At 36.6% G+C, this 15,717-nt stretch overlaps 1 protein-coding gene across 1 annotated transcript in view; it reads right to left on the reverse strand.

Moving 5' to 3' along the window:
* chm (CHM Rab escort protein) overlaps positions 1-15,717 on the reverse strand; it is a 92,366-nt gene that overhangs the window by 65,360 nt on the left and 11,289 nt on the right. Inside the window, exons 2-3 of the mRNA XM_079835373.1 lie at positions 3,007-3,073; positions 2,738-2,810 (exon numbers count right to left, since the gene is read on the reverse strand). Of these exons, the coding sequence (XP_079691499.1) occupies positions 2,738-2,810; positions 3,007-3,073 (140 nt within the window). The remainder of the gene's footprint in view (positions 1-2,737; positions 2,811-3,006; positions 3,074-15,717) is intronic.

Consider the following 15,717-nt stretch of genomic DNA (forward strand, 5'->3'; position numbering starts at 1 on the left):
ATTAAAAATGTTGGGCCCTATGAAATATGTTTAATGTTTTTTTTCCCAAGTTCTGTGTTTTCGGTTTTAAGTTTTCTGGATTCCATTTTAATGGTTTAATAATCAAAAAGCTAATGTCTAATTAATCAAATTCATAAAATTATTATTTATTTATTTTTACATTTCTATAGAAATTCTGTTGTGTATTTAATTTTTTCTGGCAATAAAATGAAGGCATAAAACATTAATTGAATTAATATTTTAATCATACGAAATTAAACAAACTTTTTTGTCAAACAAATTACTGCACAACAGAGCTTTACTATTAAAAGGGTCATGAACTGGCTTTTTAAAAAAAAAATTATACTGTTGTCTGATGACAACTTATGACGTTCACGTGGTTTTTACATTCAAAAACATCATAATGAATAAGTAATAGGCTATTTTCTGCCCTGGTTTTGAGGCTCTCTCAAGACACGCTCAGTTTTGATGGGCGTACCGCATTGAAGACTTGGAAGTAAACGCCCACTGCTATGATTGGATAAGATTAGCATATGTAATGAGCTTCTGCTCCCCCTGTCAATGAAAGCGTGTGGAAAACCGCAACCGGAATGAATCGCCCAGCCCACAGCTAGGGTTCGCAAAATATATTTATCAAACAAACACGATTCATCTCTCATTCACCCGCGATTGATTGGAATGTCATTTTTTTATTAACGTTACTTGGCCCGCCCGATCTATGAATATAACCACGAACCGTACACACACACACACACACACACACAAGAGGGCGCGCACGCCCTTCAAATATCAAGACGAGAGTGATCAACGCACATCAAGACAGTAATGAACCAGGAACACCACAAATAAAGTATTCTCCAGCCTTTGACAGCGTGCTAAGGTATGTTCAGTTAGACATGTACACATAATCAACACTATCTGTAACAATGCATGCTATCATATATAAAAAAAACATGTTTTACTCACATTAGTGTGTTGCACCATTCGTTTATGTAATCTCATCCTGTCTGCAAATCCAGTCTCTTGTTTACAAACGAATCCGTGTTTAAATGAACATACGTGCAATGTCTTCCCCACGTGAGCTGGATATTAAAAATACAGTTCATCCATGCATTCATAATATTGGAATCCGAATGAAATTTATGTGGTATGTTTACTGCTTAGAAATTTGATGCGGTTTAGCTCTATGCTGCTCTAAGCTGTCATGTTAGTGGCACGAGTCGGTGGGCGGGGCTACAAAATCAGGATTCTTCTGTTGAGGCGGTGCTTCACCACACGATGACGTCAAGGTGTGGCATATTCTGAGATCTCTCGTTTTCTGGGCCTGGTGTCAATAAAAGCTTTTCTTTGACTAACAAGGAAGTATTCAGCTCTGAAACATACAGGATATTCTTATATTACCATGACCCTTTATAAATCAAAATCTCAAGGGAAAGCTGATTTCTCAATTCATGACCCCTTTAAAAACATGGAAGAAAAATGTTGATGATTCCTTATAGGCTTGCTACGATAGTCGGTGTTGCCGGTGTTACCGGTGTCCAGACTCAACACCGGTTACATCACTTGCCCACCGTGGGACCGCCTACCGTCTTTTTGATTTTTTTTATAGTAATAAAATAATTTAGTTCAGTTAGAGAACAGACAATACAAATAAAAACTGAACGTATCTGCTTAATAAAGCAGGATCCGACCGTGAGTCTCGGCAGCGGCAGGAGTCATTCATCAGATTTAAGAGCGAGGAGCTGACTGAGATGATCGCTGAAGATTTGGTTTCAAAGCGAAACATAAAAGCGCCTATTTAAGGGAGTTTGTCATTTGTTTTGTTGTTGTGTTTTTCATTAAAAATAATAGGCTAATGAACCCACAATTCAAGCAACCCGCAGCCGAATTGGCGCTAATTCAAAACCGAAAGTAAAATGTGCACGGCCGCACAGAACGCGCATTGTTTACTTTCGCCTGGCTCCGCAGTGCGAGCCTCCGCGCTACGCTGACTGCGCGCATTTATTTTTGCCGCGCACCGAGTATAAACAAGGCTTTACGGACGAACTGTTATTCATTCATGGCGTGCATCTCAATCATAGACTGATCAATGCTTGATCAGTGCCCTGACTGAACTAGGGAACTGATTGAGACGCACCCATGGCCTCACAGAGCGCGCATTTACAGACGAGCTGTCATTCACGGTGTGTGCGCACTGGTGCGTTTTCAGTTCAGAGCGGTCGTCTGCATGTTACTTTCGGTTAGATAGAATTAGTGATTTAAAAGCCTCCGCCGGTGATACCGGTATTACCGGTGTTGTCACAAATCAATTAACCGGTGGGGAAATTTCCTCACCGTCATATCCCTAATTCCTTATAAATAATTAGATTTGAATAATTTTTTATTATTTATTACATTGAGATGCAGCTAAATTCTACTGTACAACAGTTATATATTTCGGTCTCTTTTTATTTATTCATCAAAAATGTGTCAAATTCCGTGACATTCCGCGTAAATATACAGTCAATTCCGTTTTTATGACTAGGCGTTTTCTGCGTTTTCACCTCACGGAAATCATAGGGCCCTAATTTAATTACTGAGAAATAATAATTGACTACACGCAATTAGGGTTAGGATTAGTTGCATGTAATTATGCATAATTATATTTATTACTAGAGTAACTACATCTAACGTGTAACAAGGACGCCAAATCCTCATTAACTTTACTGAACTTGAGTGAAAAAGCTAAAATAATGACCTTATATTCCTCGATCCACGAGAGCAGGCCATTGAATGTGAAGCTTGCCCAGTTTCCAGCATAGTAGTTCCTCCTGCAAACGAAAAAAGTGTCATTAATTTAACATCGTTTGTTAACAAGTGTTTGTATGCATCTGTTTACGTAAATCTCATTTCATAGACACTGAGCATCCAATTCTACTTCACTTGCAAAGCATAAATAAGAAAATAGCCAAGCAATACTCCTGAATTTCTAGGAATCTTCCAGTCTAAAAGTGTCTTTAGTGGTACCTGTCCAAATGCAGAACACTCTGTCCGACTCTGGAGCAGGCCGCCGCAATGACAGACTCGGTGAGGCCTGGGAAATGAACACAGACAGAAAGCATTGTCACTGACCACCATTGCCCGACCTCTCTCTGAGTCTGAATTGAATGTTGTTTCACTCAATTTGCTAAATGCGTGCTGTTTCAAGCACACATCACTGAAATAGTGAAGCAGTGCGACTGCTTTTACAATTACACTGAGGCAAACATAAAAGCATTAAGGCTCGCTTCAGGCATATTCACTGTAACTGCTGCGGATACATCCAGTTAGAAACAACAACTCAGCATGAGGACAACGACACGGCTAACAATAATGTATTTCATTCAAGCTTTCATCTCCTATTCCTAAGTAATGTCAGTCACTAGGTTTAGCGTTCGTTCACACAGTAGGGTTTGAACTATCTTGTCAATTCGTTCTGTGACCCAGCAGGTTGACTAATATAATTTTTTTTAACTTATGGGTGATACTGGTGGTTCAGGTGTGCAGTAATTTGTACAGGGACACAAATCTGAAACTCAAAAATCATTTGAGAAATAAGTAAATCAACCGAGAAATTGGCAAATGAAATATAAAATGGATCAATGATCAATGGATAATTGAATTAAAGAACAAATTATTTACATAAATTATCAAATTGCATCTGTTTGTCCACATTTATATATTTATCCACAATTAGAGCTTGGTTTTATTGATTTTTCAACGACTTGATCGATTTCTCAGCAGGGCAGTAACTAAAGTAACAAAATAAAAATATAAAAAATATTTGTGTTCATTGAAATAAAGCAGAAATAAATTCAGATAATTACTAAAGTACTACTAAAATTACTAACTGCAAATAAAAAAACTAACTGCAAATTTAAAAAAAAAAACAACTAAGTAAATGTTACTAAAACAAATAAAACCTAAATAAATATAATTATATAGTAAAAAAATAAAATGAAAAATGAAAATAAAAATAAAAATATTAATAAAAAGGGCTTGGTTTTTATCTATTTTTCAATTAATTGATCAATTTCTCAGCAGGGCACCAACTAAAGCAACTCAGCAACTACAAATATTTTCGTAAATTGAAATAAAGCTGAAAAAATATAAGATAATTATTAGATAAAAACGTATAACTAAAATTACTAACTGCAAAGAAAAAAACGAAGTAAATGTTACTAAAACTGAAATATATATGTATATATATATGTACATGTATATATATATATATATGTATATATATGTATATATATGTATATATATATATATATATATATATATATATATATATATATATATATATATATATATATATATATATATATATATATATATATATATATATATATATATATATATATATATATATATATATATATATATATATAGTAAAAATTATATTTAATTATAGCATATAAATAATACTAAAAAAAAACTATAGCAAATAAATCTGCTGAGAAATTGGCAAATTAATTGAAAAATTGATAAATCAATGGATAATTGAATTAAAGAATTCATTATCTGCATTAATGATCAAATTGCATCCATTTATCCACATTTATTTATTTATCCACAATGAGCGCTTGATTTTTATCGATTTAACAATTAATTGATCGATTTTTCAGCAGGGCAGCCACTAAAGTAACTCAACAACTAAAAATAAAAATATGAAAAATATTTTTGTTAATAGAAATAAAATAAGATAATTATTAGATAACATTGTATGACTAACTGTAAACAAAACTAAATGTAACAAACTGAAATACAAACAAATTAAACCTTAATAATAGATAATTATATAATAAAAATGAAAACTGATAATAAAACATTCATAAAAACTATAGCATACAAATACTACTAAAATAACACGGTTCCTCATTCTCAGTGGATTTAATGATTTCTTAGTTGTTTTATCAATTTCTCATTCTTATATCTAGAGCCTTTACATACAAACCAAAAATCTACTACTATAAAACTATAGAAGAACGTATACAGCAACTAGCACGTGTCATATGATTGTATCATTTATGAAATTGCAGCATGAATCTGGCAATGACAAAGGCCGCTGATGCTGCACAGCGTTTGGACAGTCATTTACACAGTGTAAACATTTCCCGGATAACTCACTGACTATTAAAAATAAGTACTAGTACAAGCTCTAGCTCACACACTCCAATGGATTCAATTGGTGTATTTACATAATGTTTGAGCTGAAGTTTACATAGTTTGAAAAGCTGCACTAAAAAAGGCAGAAGAAATGCGTGGGGTCCCTGAGAGCAAGATTGAGCAGCACCAGGGCAGAAAACAACTCCATTAAGGCACTGAAGCGTCCCTGTCCCTCCATCTTTCTTCTTCTTCATCTGGCCTTGCACAGCCCCATCTCACACACACAATGGAAAAGTGATTTATTCCGAGCAGGCCCGTCGTATCTTCCCGAGCACTGGCTATTTCACTGATGGAGAATCCTGGGATTCTAGACACCCACATGCTCGCCTACAGTGAGACCAAAAACCCTCGTCCAAATTGAATGGTATGATATCAGAATTCACCCTGTTGACTATCATAATGCACGTTCCTGTTTTTATTGTTTAATTCATAGTTATATGTTTGTGTGTGTGTGTGTGTGTGTGTGTTTAATTTTGGATATTAATATGGATTCGTACAATGAATTGATTTTCACAATCCTATAAATTCCTGATGGATAAAATCAAGTCCCACAAATCCTGTTACGATGATATGCACCAAATTACAGCAGTACAATGATTTGCCTACAGCTTGAAACATTTACTATGAAATTACTTGTGCAAGCGCCTCTAATAATCTTTATGGGGATTACAGTGACATCATTTCAAAAAGTCACCTAAACTGAGGAAACCTAATTTTATTTATGGAAAAGTATCACATTGACTCACTTGGCCTGTTTAAACAGATGCATCTCAATTACGCACCTAGCAGAACAGCAACGGTCCGAGGTGCCTCAATATATCTGTCCAGATAATACTGAAGATGTTTTTAAAAAGTGTAAATAACCTCTCGCCGCCATCTTTTAATGCCATTTATCCTATCCGGTATTGATTTTTCCACATCATGTTTGCTAAAGACAAACATTACCTGCCATAAAGTTCTGATGCCACATAGACATACTGGGCGATAAATAATAGATTTGAGCTGGCAGGACTTTGATGACCGGGCAAAGCCCCGGAATGCTTTCAGCAGGAATTGTATGAAATCATAAATCACTCTTCATTTTAGAGAACATTCCAAATGGATTCTATCTCTGCACCTTGAAAGTCATTTTTCGGTTATTTATAGTCGAGGCTGAGGGAGCGAGGGAGGGATTGTGTGTGTGTGTGTGTGTGTGTGTGTGTGTGTGAGAGACAGAGAGAGAGAGAGAGAGAGAGAGAGAAAGAGAGAGAGAGAGAGGGGCAGGTCACTTCTCTTACACTCCACCCATTTATGTCACCCATCCCTTATATCCATCTATCTCTCTCTCTCTCTCTCTCTCACACACACACACACCATGCTGTTGTTGTATCCTTTCCTTCACATCTTCGGAAAATGTAAAGGGAAAGTTCAACCTTAAATGAAAATTGTTATCATTTAATTATACTCCTAAAAATAAAGGGTCCAAAAGTTGTTGTTTTTTTAAAGCTACACTGTGTAACTTTTTTAGCTTATTCTTAGCTAAAAACACTTAGTTCTTTCAAAAATATATGTGCTCATTAATGTATATTTATCTTTCAAGTAATAAAGTATTCTCGTAAGTTTATAATATGCCATTGAAAGTACATACGGGTGAGGGGTTTGAATGCGGGTCGCCATGTTGCCCCTCCATCTTGAAAGTACATTAGCCAAAGAGGGACATACCCGTGAATTCAAGCTTCGCCTTTCGCGTTTTAACACTCGATGGCACCGTGTCGAATGTGGACGAGGTGGAACTGGAAGCCATGTTAATCTTGGACTAAATCGGCCACCGTAGGAGTTAAAACAAAATCGGAATTTAGAAGAACAAAAACTAATATTCACTGGATGGTCATATACATTTTCACCGCTAGATGGGGGAAAATATCACACAGTGTAGCTTTAAGTGATGCCATAGAACAATTTTGATTCCCCAAAGGTTCTTCATAGAACCATAGATGTCAAAAAACAACCTTTCTTTGTAAGAGTGTACCCTCCTCGTTCTGAACCTGAATGACTTTTTTTCTTCGGCAAGAAAGTGGCAAAAAAAATATGAGCTGCTCTTTTTGTGTTCAAAATAAAGCACCATAAAAGTGGTCCATACATATTTTGTTCTATATTTCAAGTCTTTGTTTTGACATAATATGATGCTCTTTTTGAGGAACAATACAACATTTAAAAGGTCACTAACTGAAAATCAGTTTTCTCTATGCCACAGCTCTCAAATCTTATTCACATTTCAGCATTCTCAAACTCGGTACAAAGTGACTGGTTATAAAACTCACAGCCAACCAATAGTGTTTGTCTTCACTGATGTTCAACATAGAGTGATGCATCCTGACTACCAAGAGATTATAATGGATCTACCAGCGGTCCAGCTTCTCTGCCTCATACAAGAGGATTATTCCCTCAAGGACCATACCCATGAGTTTTTAGATCTGGCTCACCTGACCCACTACCCAGACAATTGCCAATGCACTTTTTATTATGTCGGACTCAACACCTCGACTAAGGCCAAGCTGTCTGGGGATGGTCCTTGAGGGAATTTTGCAGATTATGTGGAGAGGGTGCTTGTGCAATGCGACTCACCTCTCACAGTGTGCATTGCTGAGGAGAACACCAGCCCCAAGCTCACATTGGACCCAGAGCCCAGCCAGCCTTCAGCCACACCCACTACGTGTACATGTCAGGGCCCACCACAGACTCAGAGCCCGCACACACCCCGAAGCCAGAGACCGAGCTAACAGCTGAGGTAATTTGTATCCTGGAGCCAGAGCCAATAATGAAGTCTGACCGGGTGCTTGAGCCTGCACAACGTCCATCAAAAAAAAAGTCCCTATAAAATGGTATGACGAATTGTCATCTCAAGATCTCCCGTCTCTGCTGGTCCCGCCCAGCTCCAACTCCTCCTCGTCCCCGGCTCCACCATGGCATCTTGATGTTTGACTGAATCTGCATGCTTTATTTCGGGTTATTGTTAATAAAAATCACGGCTTATACAGTAAATTCCATTTTTTTATGACTGGATACCACAAAAGTCCATGTTTTCCACACGCGTAAATCATAGGGCCCTACAGACTCGAATGTGTAGTTTAAGACGACTTGTTTGAATGAAAACGGTTTTCTCTTAAACATCCACCGATGCTCCCCTCTGGGCTCCTGTAGTTTCAAATGGACTCAGACTCCCCCCCGCGCGTTTGCCATAGAGATACACAAACAACAAGGACAATGCGGCCGATCTCGTGACACCGGGAGAGAGTTTGAATTCACCAAAGAATTAATAACATCGCTACTGTGAGATCTAGAGGAAGCTGAATTCTCTGTTATAAACCACAGATATCAGATCAAACAGTGCTGACGTGGAGACCCGGAGAAACATTGAGTCGTGAGCGAAGATCAGGGGTTTCAGTCCACAAATCATAAACATTCACCATGGATTTAATGTAGTAACACCACATGGTATTGTGGAAGAAATAGTCTAATGTTTTTTTTGTTTTTTTTTAAATGTTGTCATTATTCATCTCAGGGTTCGTACAACCTTTTGAGAGTGAAATTCAAGCACTTTTCAAGGGGTGTCAAGTGCTTCACACTTTTCCCAGCACTTCAAAGCTTCAAATATTATCCAATTTTAAAGGTCCCGTTTTTCGTGTTTTTTTGAAGCTTTGATTGTGTTTACAGTGTGCAATATAACATGTGTTCATGTTTCATGTGTAAAAAAACAGTATTTTTCACACAATTTACTTATCTGTATACCGCTGTTTTCACTGTCCTCAAAACGTCTTCAGGATTTCCCTGTTCTATGAAGTCCCTCCTTCAGAAATACGTATCGAGTTCTGATTGTGCCAGCGGTTCGACAGCAGCTTAGCTCACGTTGCCCGGAAAGGTCACGCCTCTCACCATAACGGGGAGATGAACGCGCTCAAACTACAGCCCCTGAAGGCCAAACAAAGGTGATTTGACTCCGGGAGGAAAATAACAGCGTCTGAACGACATGGCGACAAACGCAACCGAACCGAAACGAATGCAACACTTCCTCTTCTCCACGAGGGAGCAACAAGACCCCCTTTTTCGCGTATTCTTGTGGGCGGAGGTTAGTCAACAAGCTGTTCAATTGACGTCATTAAAGCAGGATGTACAGGGATGTAGTCCAAACCGGCCATTTGCTGTAGGCTTTGAAGGGGAACTTCTGTTAAATAAAATATCTTGCTTGGCATTGAACTTTGAGCATTATAATTTTACAGGTGTTATTTATGCTCTAACAGCAACATTACACACTAAAGTTTGAAAAATGGGATCACGAAGAACAGGACCTTTAATGTTATTTTTAATGTGATGATTTGTAAAACTAAAAGTTTAAAGGTGTAGAGCACTTTGTGGCAAACAAGCACTTTTATTTTAAAAAGACATGAAATTACCACTATAACTAGTAGATGGCTAGCCTGGTTAAAACCAGACCATTCTCAGTAGTAACTGAGTTATGGTCTGGCAAAGCTTCATAGACAAATCATTTCCAAAGGGGCGTCACCAACGGGCGTCGCTCAAATGCCTCTCGGCGCAATTGGATGGACCTCAAACCAATCAGAGCGATGAGGGAGATGACGTATGCAGAGCGACGGAGAAACAGCTGAGACTCTGGCCGTTTCTCAATATGCGTTCTTGTCTGTACTTGTGTTCTCAAATAGGAAATGTCCCCGGTTTCCATTTCAGAAATCTGGTCACCTTACCTAAACCACATATTAATGTTTAATATATTATTTTTAAAATGTAAACGAAAAGAGGCAGGGTGTTTTATACTTCGTTTTATTATAAATATATAAGATAATCAATGTAGGCCTAGCTACGCGTTGCCTGAACCACATTCGTGTGACTATTATTATTATTATGTTTAATTTTTTAAGCAGCGTTCTTGACAGTATCACTCAGTATGTAGTGCAGGCAATGCATATTATCTTTAATGCATGTTTATAACAAAACGAAATATAAAAAACCCAGCCTCTTTTCGTTTACATTTAAAAAAACACACACACAAAATATAGGCATAATATAGGCTATGATTATCACTGTAATAAATTAAATATGACACAAAACACAACCCAGTCTCTTTTTGTTAAATGTCAGTTTATGTGTGATCATCAATAGCAATTATAAAAGTATAAGTAAAAGGTATAAGAAGCTATACAATAAATAAAGCAATTCAGTCAAAGTCAGCGCTAGGAGACTACAACGGTAAAGTTTAATATCTTAAAAATATAAAGTAATGAAACTTCACTTTGCCCTCAGACAAAACGATCTGTCAAGGAACAAATTATAGATTAATGAGAGCAAAGATCAGCCGTTAGATCTACACAAGACGAGACGGTTTAACCACTACAGAGACATCAGAGCCAGCGGCAGACGGCAGAAGGACTGGCCGAGGAAAGGCGCCTCTCGTGGGGTTAATGATCGATTGAGCGCCACTGGAGCTCACAACTCCGAAGACGGCAGATCAAATTTTAAAAAAGGCGCTCTCTTTATAAATAAACCACATATTTGAGCTTTAAACAACTACATTCACGCCTGAAAAGGACTTAAAACTATATTTTGTAAAACATTAACACTACAAGAGGGCTCTCGCTAAGACCCATTCGTTTAGCCACCAAAGGGCCAAGCTGGTATCAGACTTTTGCCGAATCCAGTCGGTAAGACAGCGATAACATCTTTTTTAGATATGAAGGCTTCGAGTGTTGTTCTTTGCTCGGGTTTTAACAAAAAGGAAAAGTTTAAATCGCTTAAAACAGACACGATAGCTGATTCGAACGAGTGATGCTCCACGTACAAATCTGCTTCAATGTCGCTGCGCTGTCGTCATCGTGTAAAGCCCGCCCCAACGTTTCTAATTGGTGCCGCGATTTCTGGGGTTTAGAAATGGGCTTGAATGAGCTCTTTGCCAGACTACTTGCAGAGCAAACCTAAATTTGCCGGAAGTTGTCTGGGTTTTCCCAGGCTAGTAGATGGCGGCATAGGAGCATTTATTGACTTATTTGCCATTTCCACTCCCTAACATATGGACAAAAAGAGGAAGTCACAAAGTCTAATGAAAAAAAATATATTTTCTTTAAATTGTGGCTAAATTACCCAGAAACCAAGTAAAGAGCACTCCTTTAATAGTCACTGAAGCTGCCGTTCAGTGTACTATAGAAGAACAATGTTAACCTATATAATAAGAGCAGAATATTTAATAAAAGTTGTTAATAAAAGTTAATTTTATCTGCATATCAATTCATAAACCTTTGACTAGTTTATTCCAAGCGGCAACCTCCCGCAGTTTCTCTTGAAGCCAATACGGAAGTGACTTAAACTGCAATTCATCGAATGGCCACTATACACTGTTATCCCTGAAATTGTTTTAATTCAAATTATTTAGGTACAATAAACATAAACTCCAACAGATTTGTTCAATGACTAAATGTTTTTCGTTTGTTGTACGATTTGCATGATTTTTTTCATTCTATTTAATTGTTTAGATTAAATGTACTTAAAGAAGCCTATTTTAGTCGGTTGTCAATACAACGCAATACAAGGAAGATGCTGATTGGCTCGAACTGAAGTCAGGCATGGATGCAGCTGCACGCATTTTTATCAACGTTTGCTTCAGTATAGGCCTTGTAACTTTACATTTTGGTCTCAAACAGCTAATACATTATTAATCCCTAATAAATTAGATGTATAACAGTTAGCCAGTAAAACAAAATGTAAGTTTAGGCTGTGTTTACACTCAAAAAATTATTTTACGATACTGTTGACTTTATTTAAACAATTTATTTTGTTTAAGGTTTTCATTTTGAAATAACTAAATAAATCAACAGAAGATAAAAGAAGACATTAAATCTCTGAAGATCTCAGCAGAGGAGGATTAAACAACTCCACCAACAGCATTACCAGCTTCACACATCACTAACCAAACTGGCTTTATTTCTGTCTGACCATGATGGAGATAAGTGTTTGTTTTAGTTGACCCTTGGCTCTTTAACATTAGTTTTTTCTTTTCTTTGGCTGCTTTAACTGTGTGTTTAAAAAAACACTTTAGTTATGCCAAGACAAGCCAAAGAGAAAATGTGATCAGGTGACTTTGACTTACTGTATTGATGATGATGACATCATCATGTAGAAGCCGAATCACTAATCTCAATCACACTAAAATGTTCTGTTTATAGAGGTAATGTGTTATCAATTTTGTGTTTACGTGATGTTATTAATGTTCTGTTCTATAACACGAGATCCAGCACTGTTATGGTAATTGAATAATATTCAAGATTTTAAAACCATGTAGTGCTCAAAAGGTTTAAATCTACGGCATTACTTAAACACATGCAGACATCAAGAATCTGCGTATGAATCTCAACAATGGTGACAATGAAAAGCTTCATGCTGCAGTGCATGCTGGGTACCACCAATCAAAACTCCCCCATGGGTCCCAGCATGCATTGCGGCAAGAGCCCAACTAAAACGAACACTCATCTGCATCATGGTGACCTAAAATTTAAGTTAGTTTGTTAGTTCAATTAACTAAAAGTTTTTAATTAAATGCTGTTGAAATCTTAAAGTACATTAAACTGGAAATGTTTTGTTTTTTCAACAAGACAAAATTAACTTTTTTAGGGCAACGAGTTTCCATAAATTGTTTAAGTTCAATCAACCTGTATAAGCTTACAGTGTAGGGACAGGCTCCAAAAGAGAGCAGAATCTCATTGAGCCCCATGTTAAAATGCCTAACATGTTTACAGCCTGGTACAAATTGTGTTTTTTGTCTATATATCTAATTTTGCTCTTCATGACAACTGCGAGGGGGGTGAATTTTTGTATAACTCATTCGTTTACATTATATAAAGTCCTGCATAATGAAGGGCGTGGCCACTTTGAGTGACAGGTGGATAGCAGTTTGTCTGCTGTCTGTTAGTCATCACGTCACCTCAGCTCCACCCACGTCCCGTGTCTTTACCCATTTTCTGTTATCCGGGAGTGGCACCAAGATGGCAACTACAAGCTTGACCCTATACTTTACACTTAAAAACTGCTCTTCAGAATCCTATGGGTGACGTCACGGACGCTAAGTCCATATTTTTTTACAGTCTATGGTTTATTCACATGCTGAAAGTTTTGGACCACAGGTATGTGCTACCAAGCTGCGAATATAGAAAAATAAAGTTTTGTTTTTGTAAAACTCATTTTGAACAATTTCTTTGTCATCTGCAGATTGATTTTAAGTAGGAGGGGGGGGGAAACTATTTAAATAGTAAATCTGATTTTTTTAGGCCATAGCTGGGCGATACTACAGACATACTAATTTAATTAAATCACAGTCTTTTTTATGTTTTATCATTTCAATTTCTTTTACTTTTACATTTGATTTAATTAATTACTAGCTTTTCATCAACCCCGGAACCCCACTGCATTTCCCTCACAAACCTTCAGTCTGCTACGATCAAGAGAGTATGTGCTGTAAAATAAAACCCTGCCTTCTTTTCAATATTCCATTTCACTTGGAAACAAGTCACAACACAGTAGTATACAGTAGCACACAAGTATAGTCGGTTGCAACCTCCAGTTCACGCGGACTTTATCGTTCTCATCATCATTATTTTCAGAAACATTTTTAAATATATTTTTAAAGGTAATAAGTATTTTTTGTACAGATATCATTAACAATTAACAGATATCATTGTTTTTTAAAAGGTTGTCCCATTTAAATTGTTACAATCGATTAATGTTGCCAAACTAATGAGGCTTTTTTCTACATTATATCATCGAAATATTTTATTTTATGCCTCCCCCCAACAAATATCAAAATAGATTTTAACTTAGAAATGATGCTCATCAATGATGTATATTCAAGTCACTGCATGCATGAATTGAATTTCTAATGTTTTTTTTTTTTTTTAATAAATCAGTGTGTGTCATGTCAATGACCGACAAACCACCCTGCAATATTATTATATTATATTATTATTATATTATATTATGTAGCAGAATAAAATAAATACATTTATGTTCATTTAAATTTAGGTCAATGTCAACATTGGCCTAAATGAAATCTAGACGCAGATTTCGAACAGACAATCATCACGTTTCAAAGACATAAACCATGTTACAACGATCGCTGACAATCTGCAAGCAGTCTGTGACTATGACGCCCATTGGAGGTCCAACTAACAATCAATTCCACACTAATGCTCAAGGGCCGTGAGAAATCAATCACCTGAAAAGAGCACAGGGATATCTGTGAAGGTGTTCTATAATCACATGACTGCTAATAGAGGCTATTCAAGCTAAAGGCACATGGGGTCCAAACATGATGAATAGTTACATTAACCCAGGCTCAAAGAACAGGCCAGTGAAATGGCTGGCTTGTTTTCTTCATTGCTGCTCTATTAGCGGCAGGTGAGGGCACAGCTCTGATATGAGATGAACTAAACGTGCATCTCAGTCAGGCCTGTCAGCCAATGATTGCTTAGCCTCTAATGACGCTCCTAAAGAGTCTTGTACCTTCACAATCACACTGTCTGCATCCTTTAACCTCTACAGCTGCTGTGCGCGATCGCGCTCTCATCAGCGAACAGTCATCATGAAATACTGCTAAATACAGTTACCATTTGGACTTTTACCAGTTGGCAAAATACCTTTCTGTGCATTAGCACATCCAAATGTGTGTGTAAGTGTAGCGGGTGACAGCTTCACACTGTAAAAAATAAAAACGGAAAATGTACAGGTAATTTTCTGCCAGGATATTATCCAGTAATTTTACGGAAATTTTTCTTAACCCTTATAACACAAACTAATGCAACATGTGTTATTCAAAATACAATGCGCAAAATTCCTTCATATTTATACAGTTTTTTTTACAGTGCAGAAAAGAGATTAGATTATTGGTAGATGAGTGTTTAAATGCCGCATGAAGAAAAAACGGTTTGAAAAGTTTAGACCGCTGTGTAAATAGCTTCATAGGAATCACATAAAACAAATATTGCTTGCATGGAATATTCATGCTTGAATATGCCTTGACCTTCATCTGGTGTATGTGAACTAAATCAAAGAGATACTAGGTTGAACTTGAAAAATGCCCAGGTCACATTTTAGGATTCATTATTATACATTATCATATACATAAAAATAATGAATTCTATATTTAGGACCATTGATTTTAAGCACATTTTCAACCTACAATCTCATTGCCATCTGGATAATTTAGTTTCTTGTGTTATTCTTGAGAATTCTTCTTAGATTTTCATTACTGGCATAATGTACTGTTTTCTAGGGCTCTTAAGCGATTCAAATGTTTAAACTAATTAATTACATGACGTGCTGATTAATCAATCTAATTAATCACACATTAAATTTGGCTGTGAAATTACCCCCAAAAGATCATTTAAAGTCTTTATTGTGTTAAATGAGAAAAGCACCAAATAGACATTACAAAAAGTAGTTTTAGAAATACAAATTTTATTTGATTCAACATAGAATTTATTACACATAAACTTT

The sequence above is a fragment of the Gobio gobio genome (assembly GCF_949357685.1).
Source record: "Gobio gobio genome assembly, chromosome: 14".
In the NCBI taxonomy this organism is placed as follows: domain Eukaryota; kingdom Metazoa; phylum Chordata; class Actinopteri; order Cypriniformes; family Gobionidae; genus Gobio; species Gobio gobio.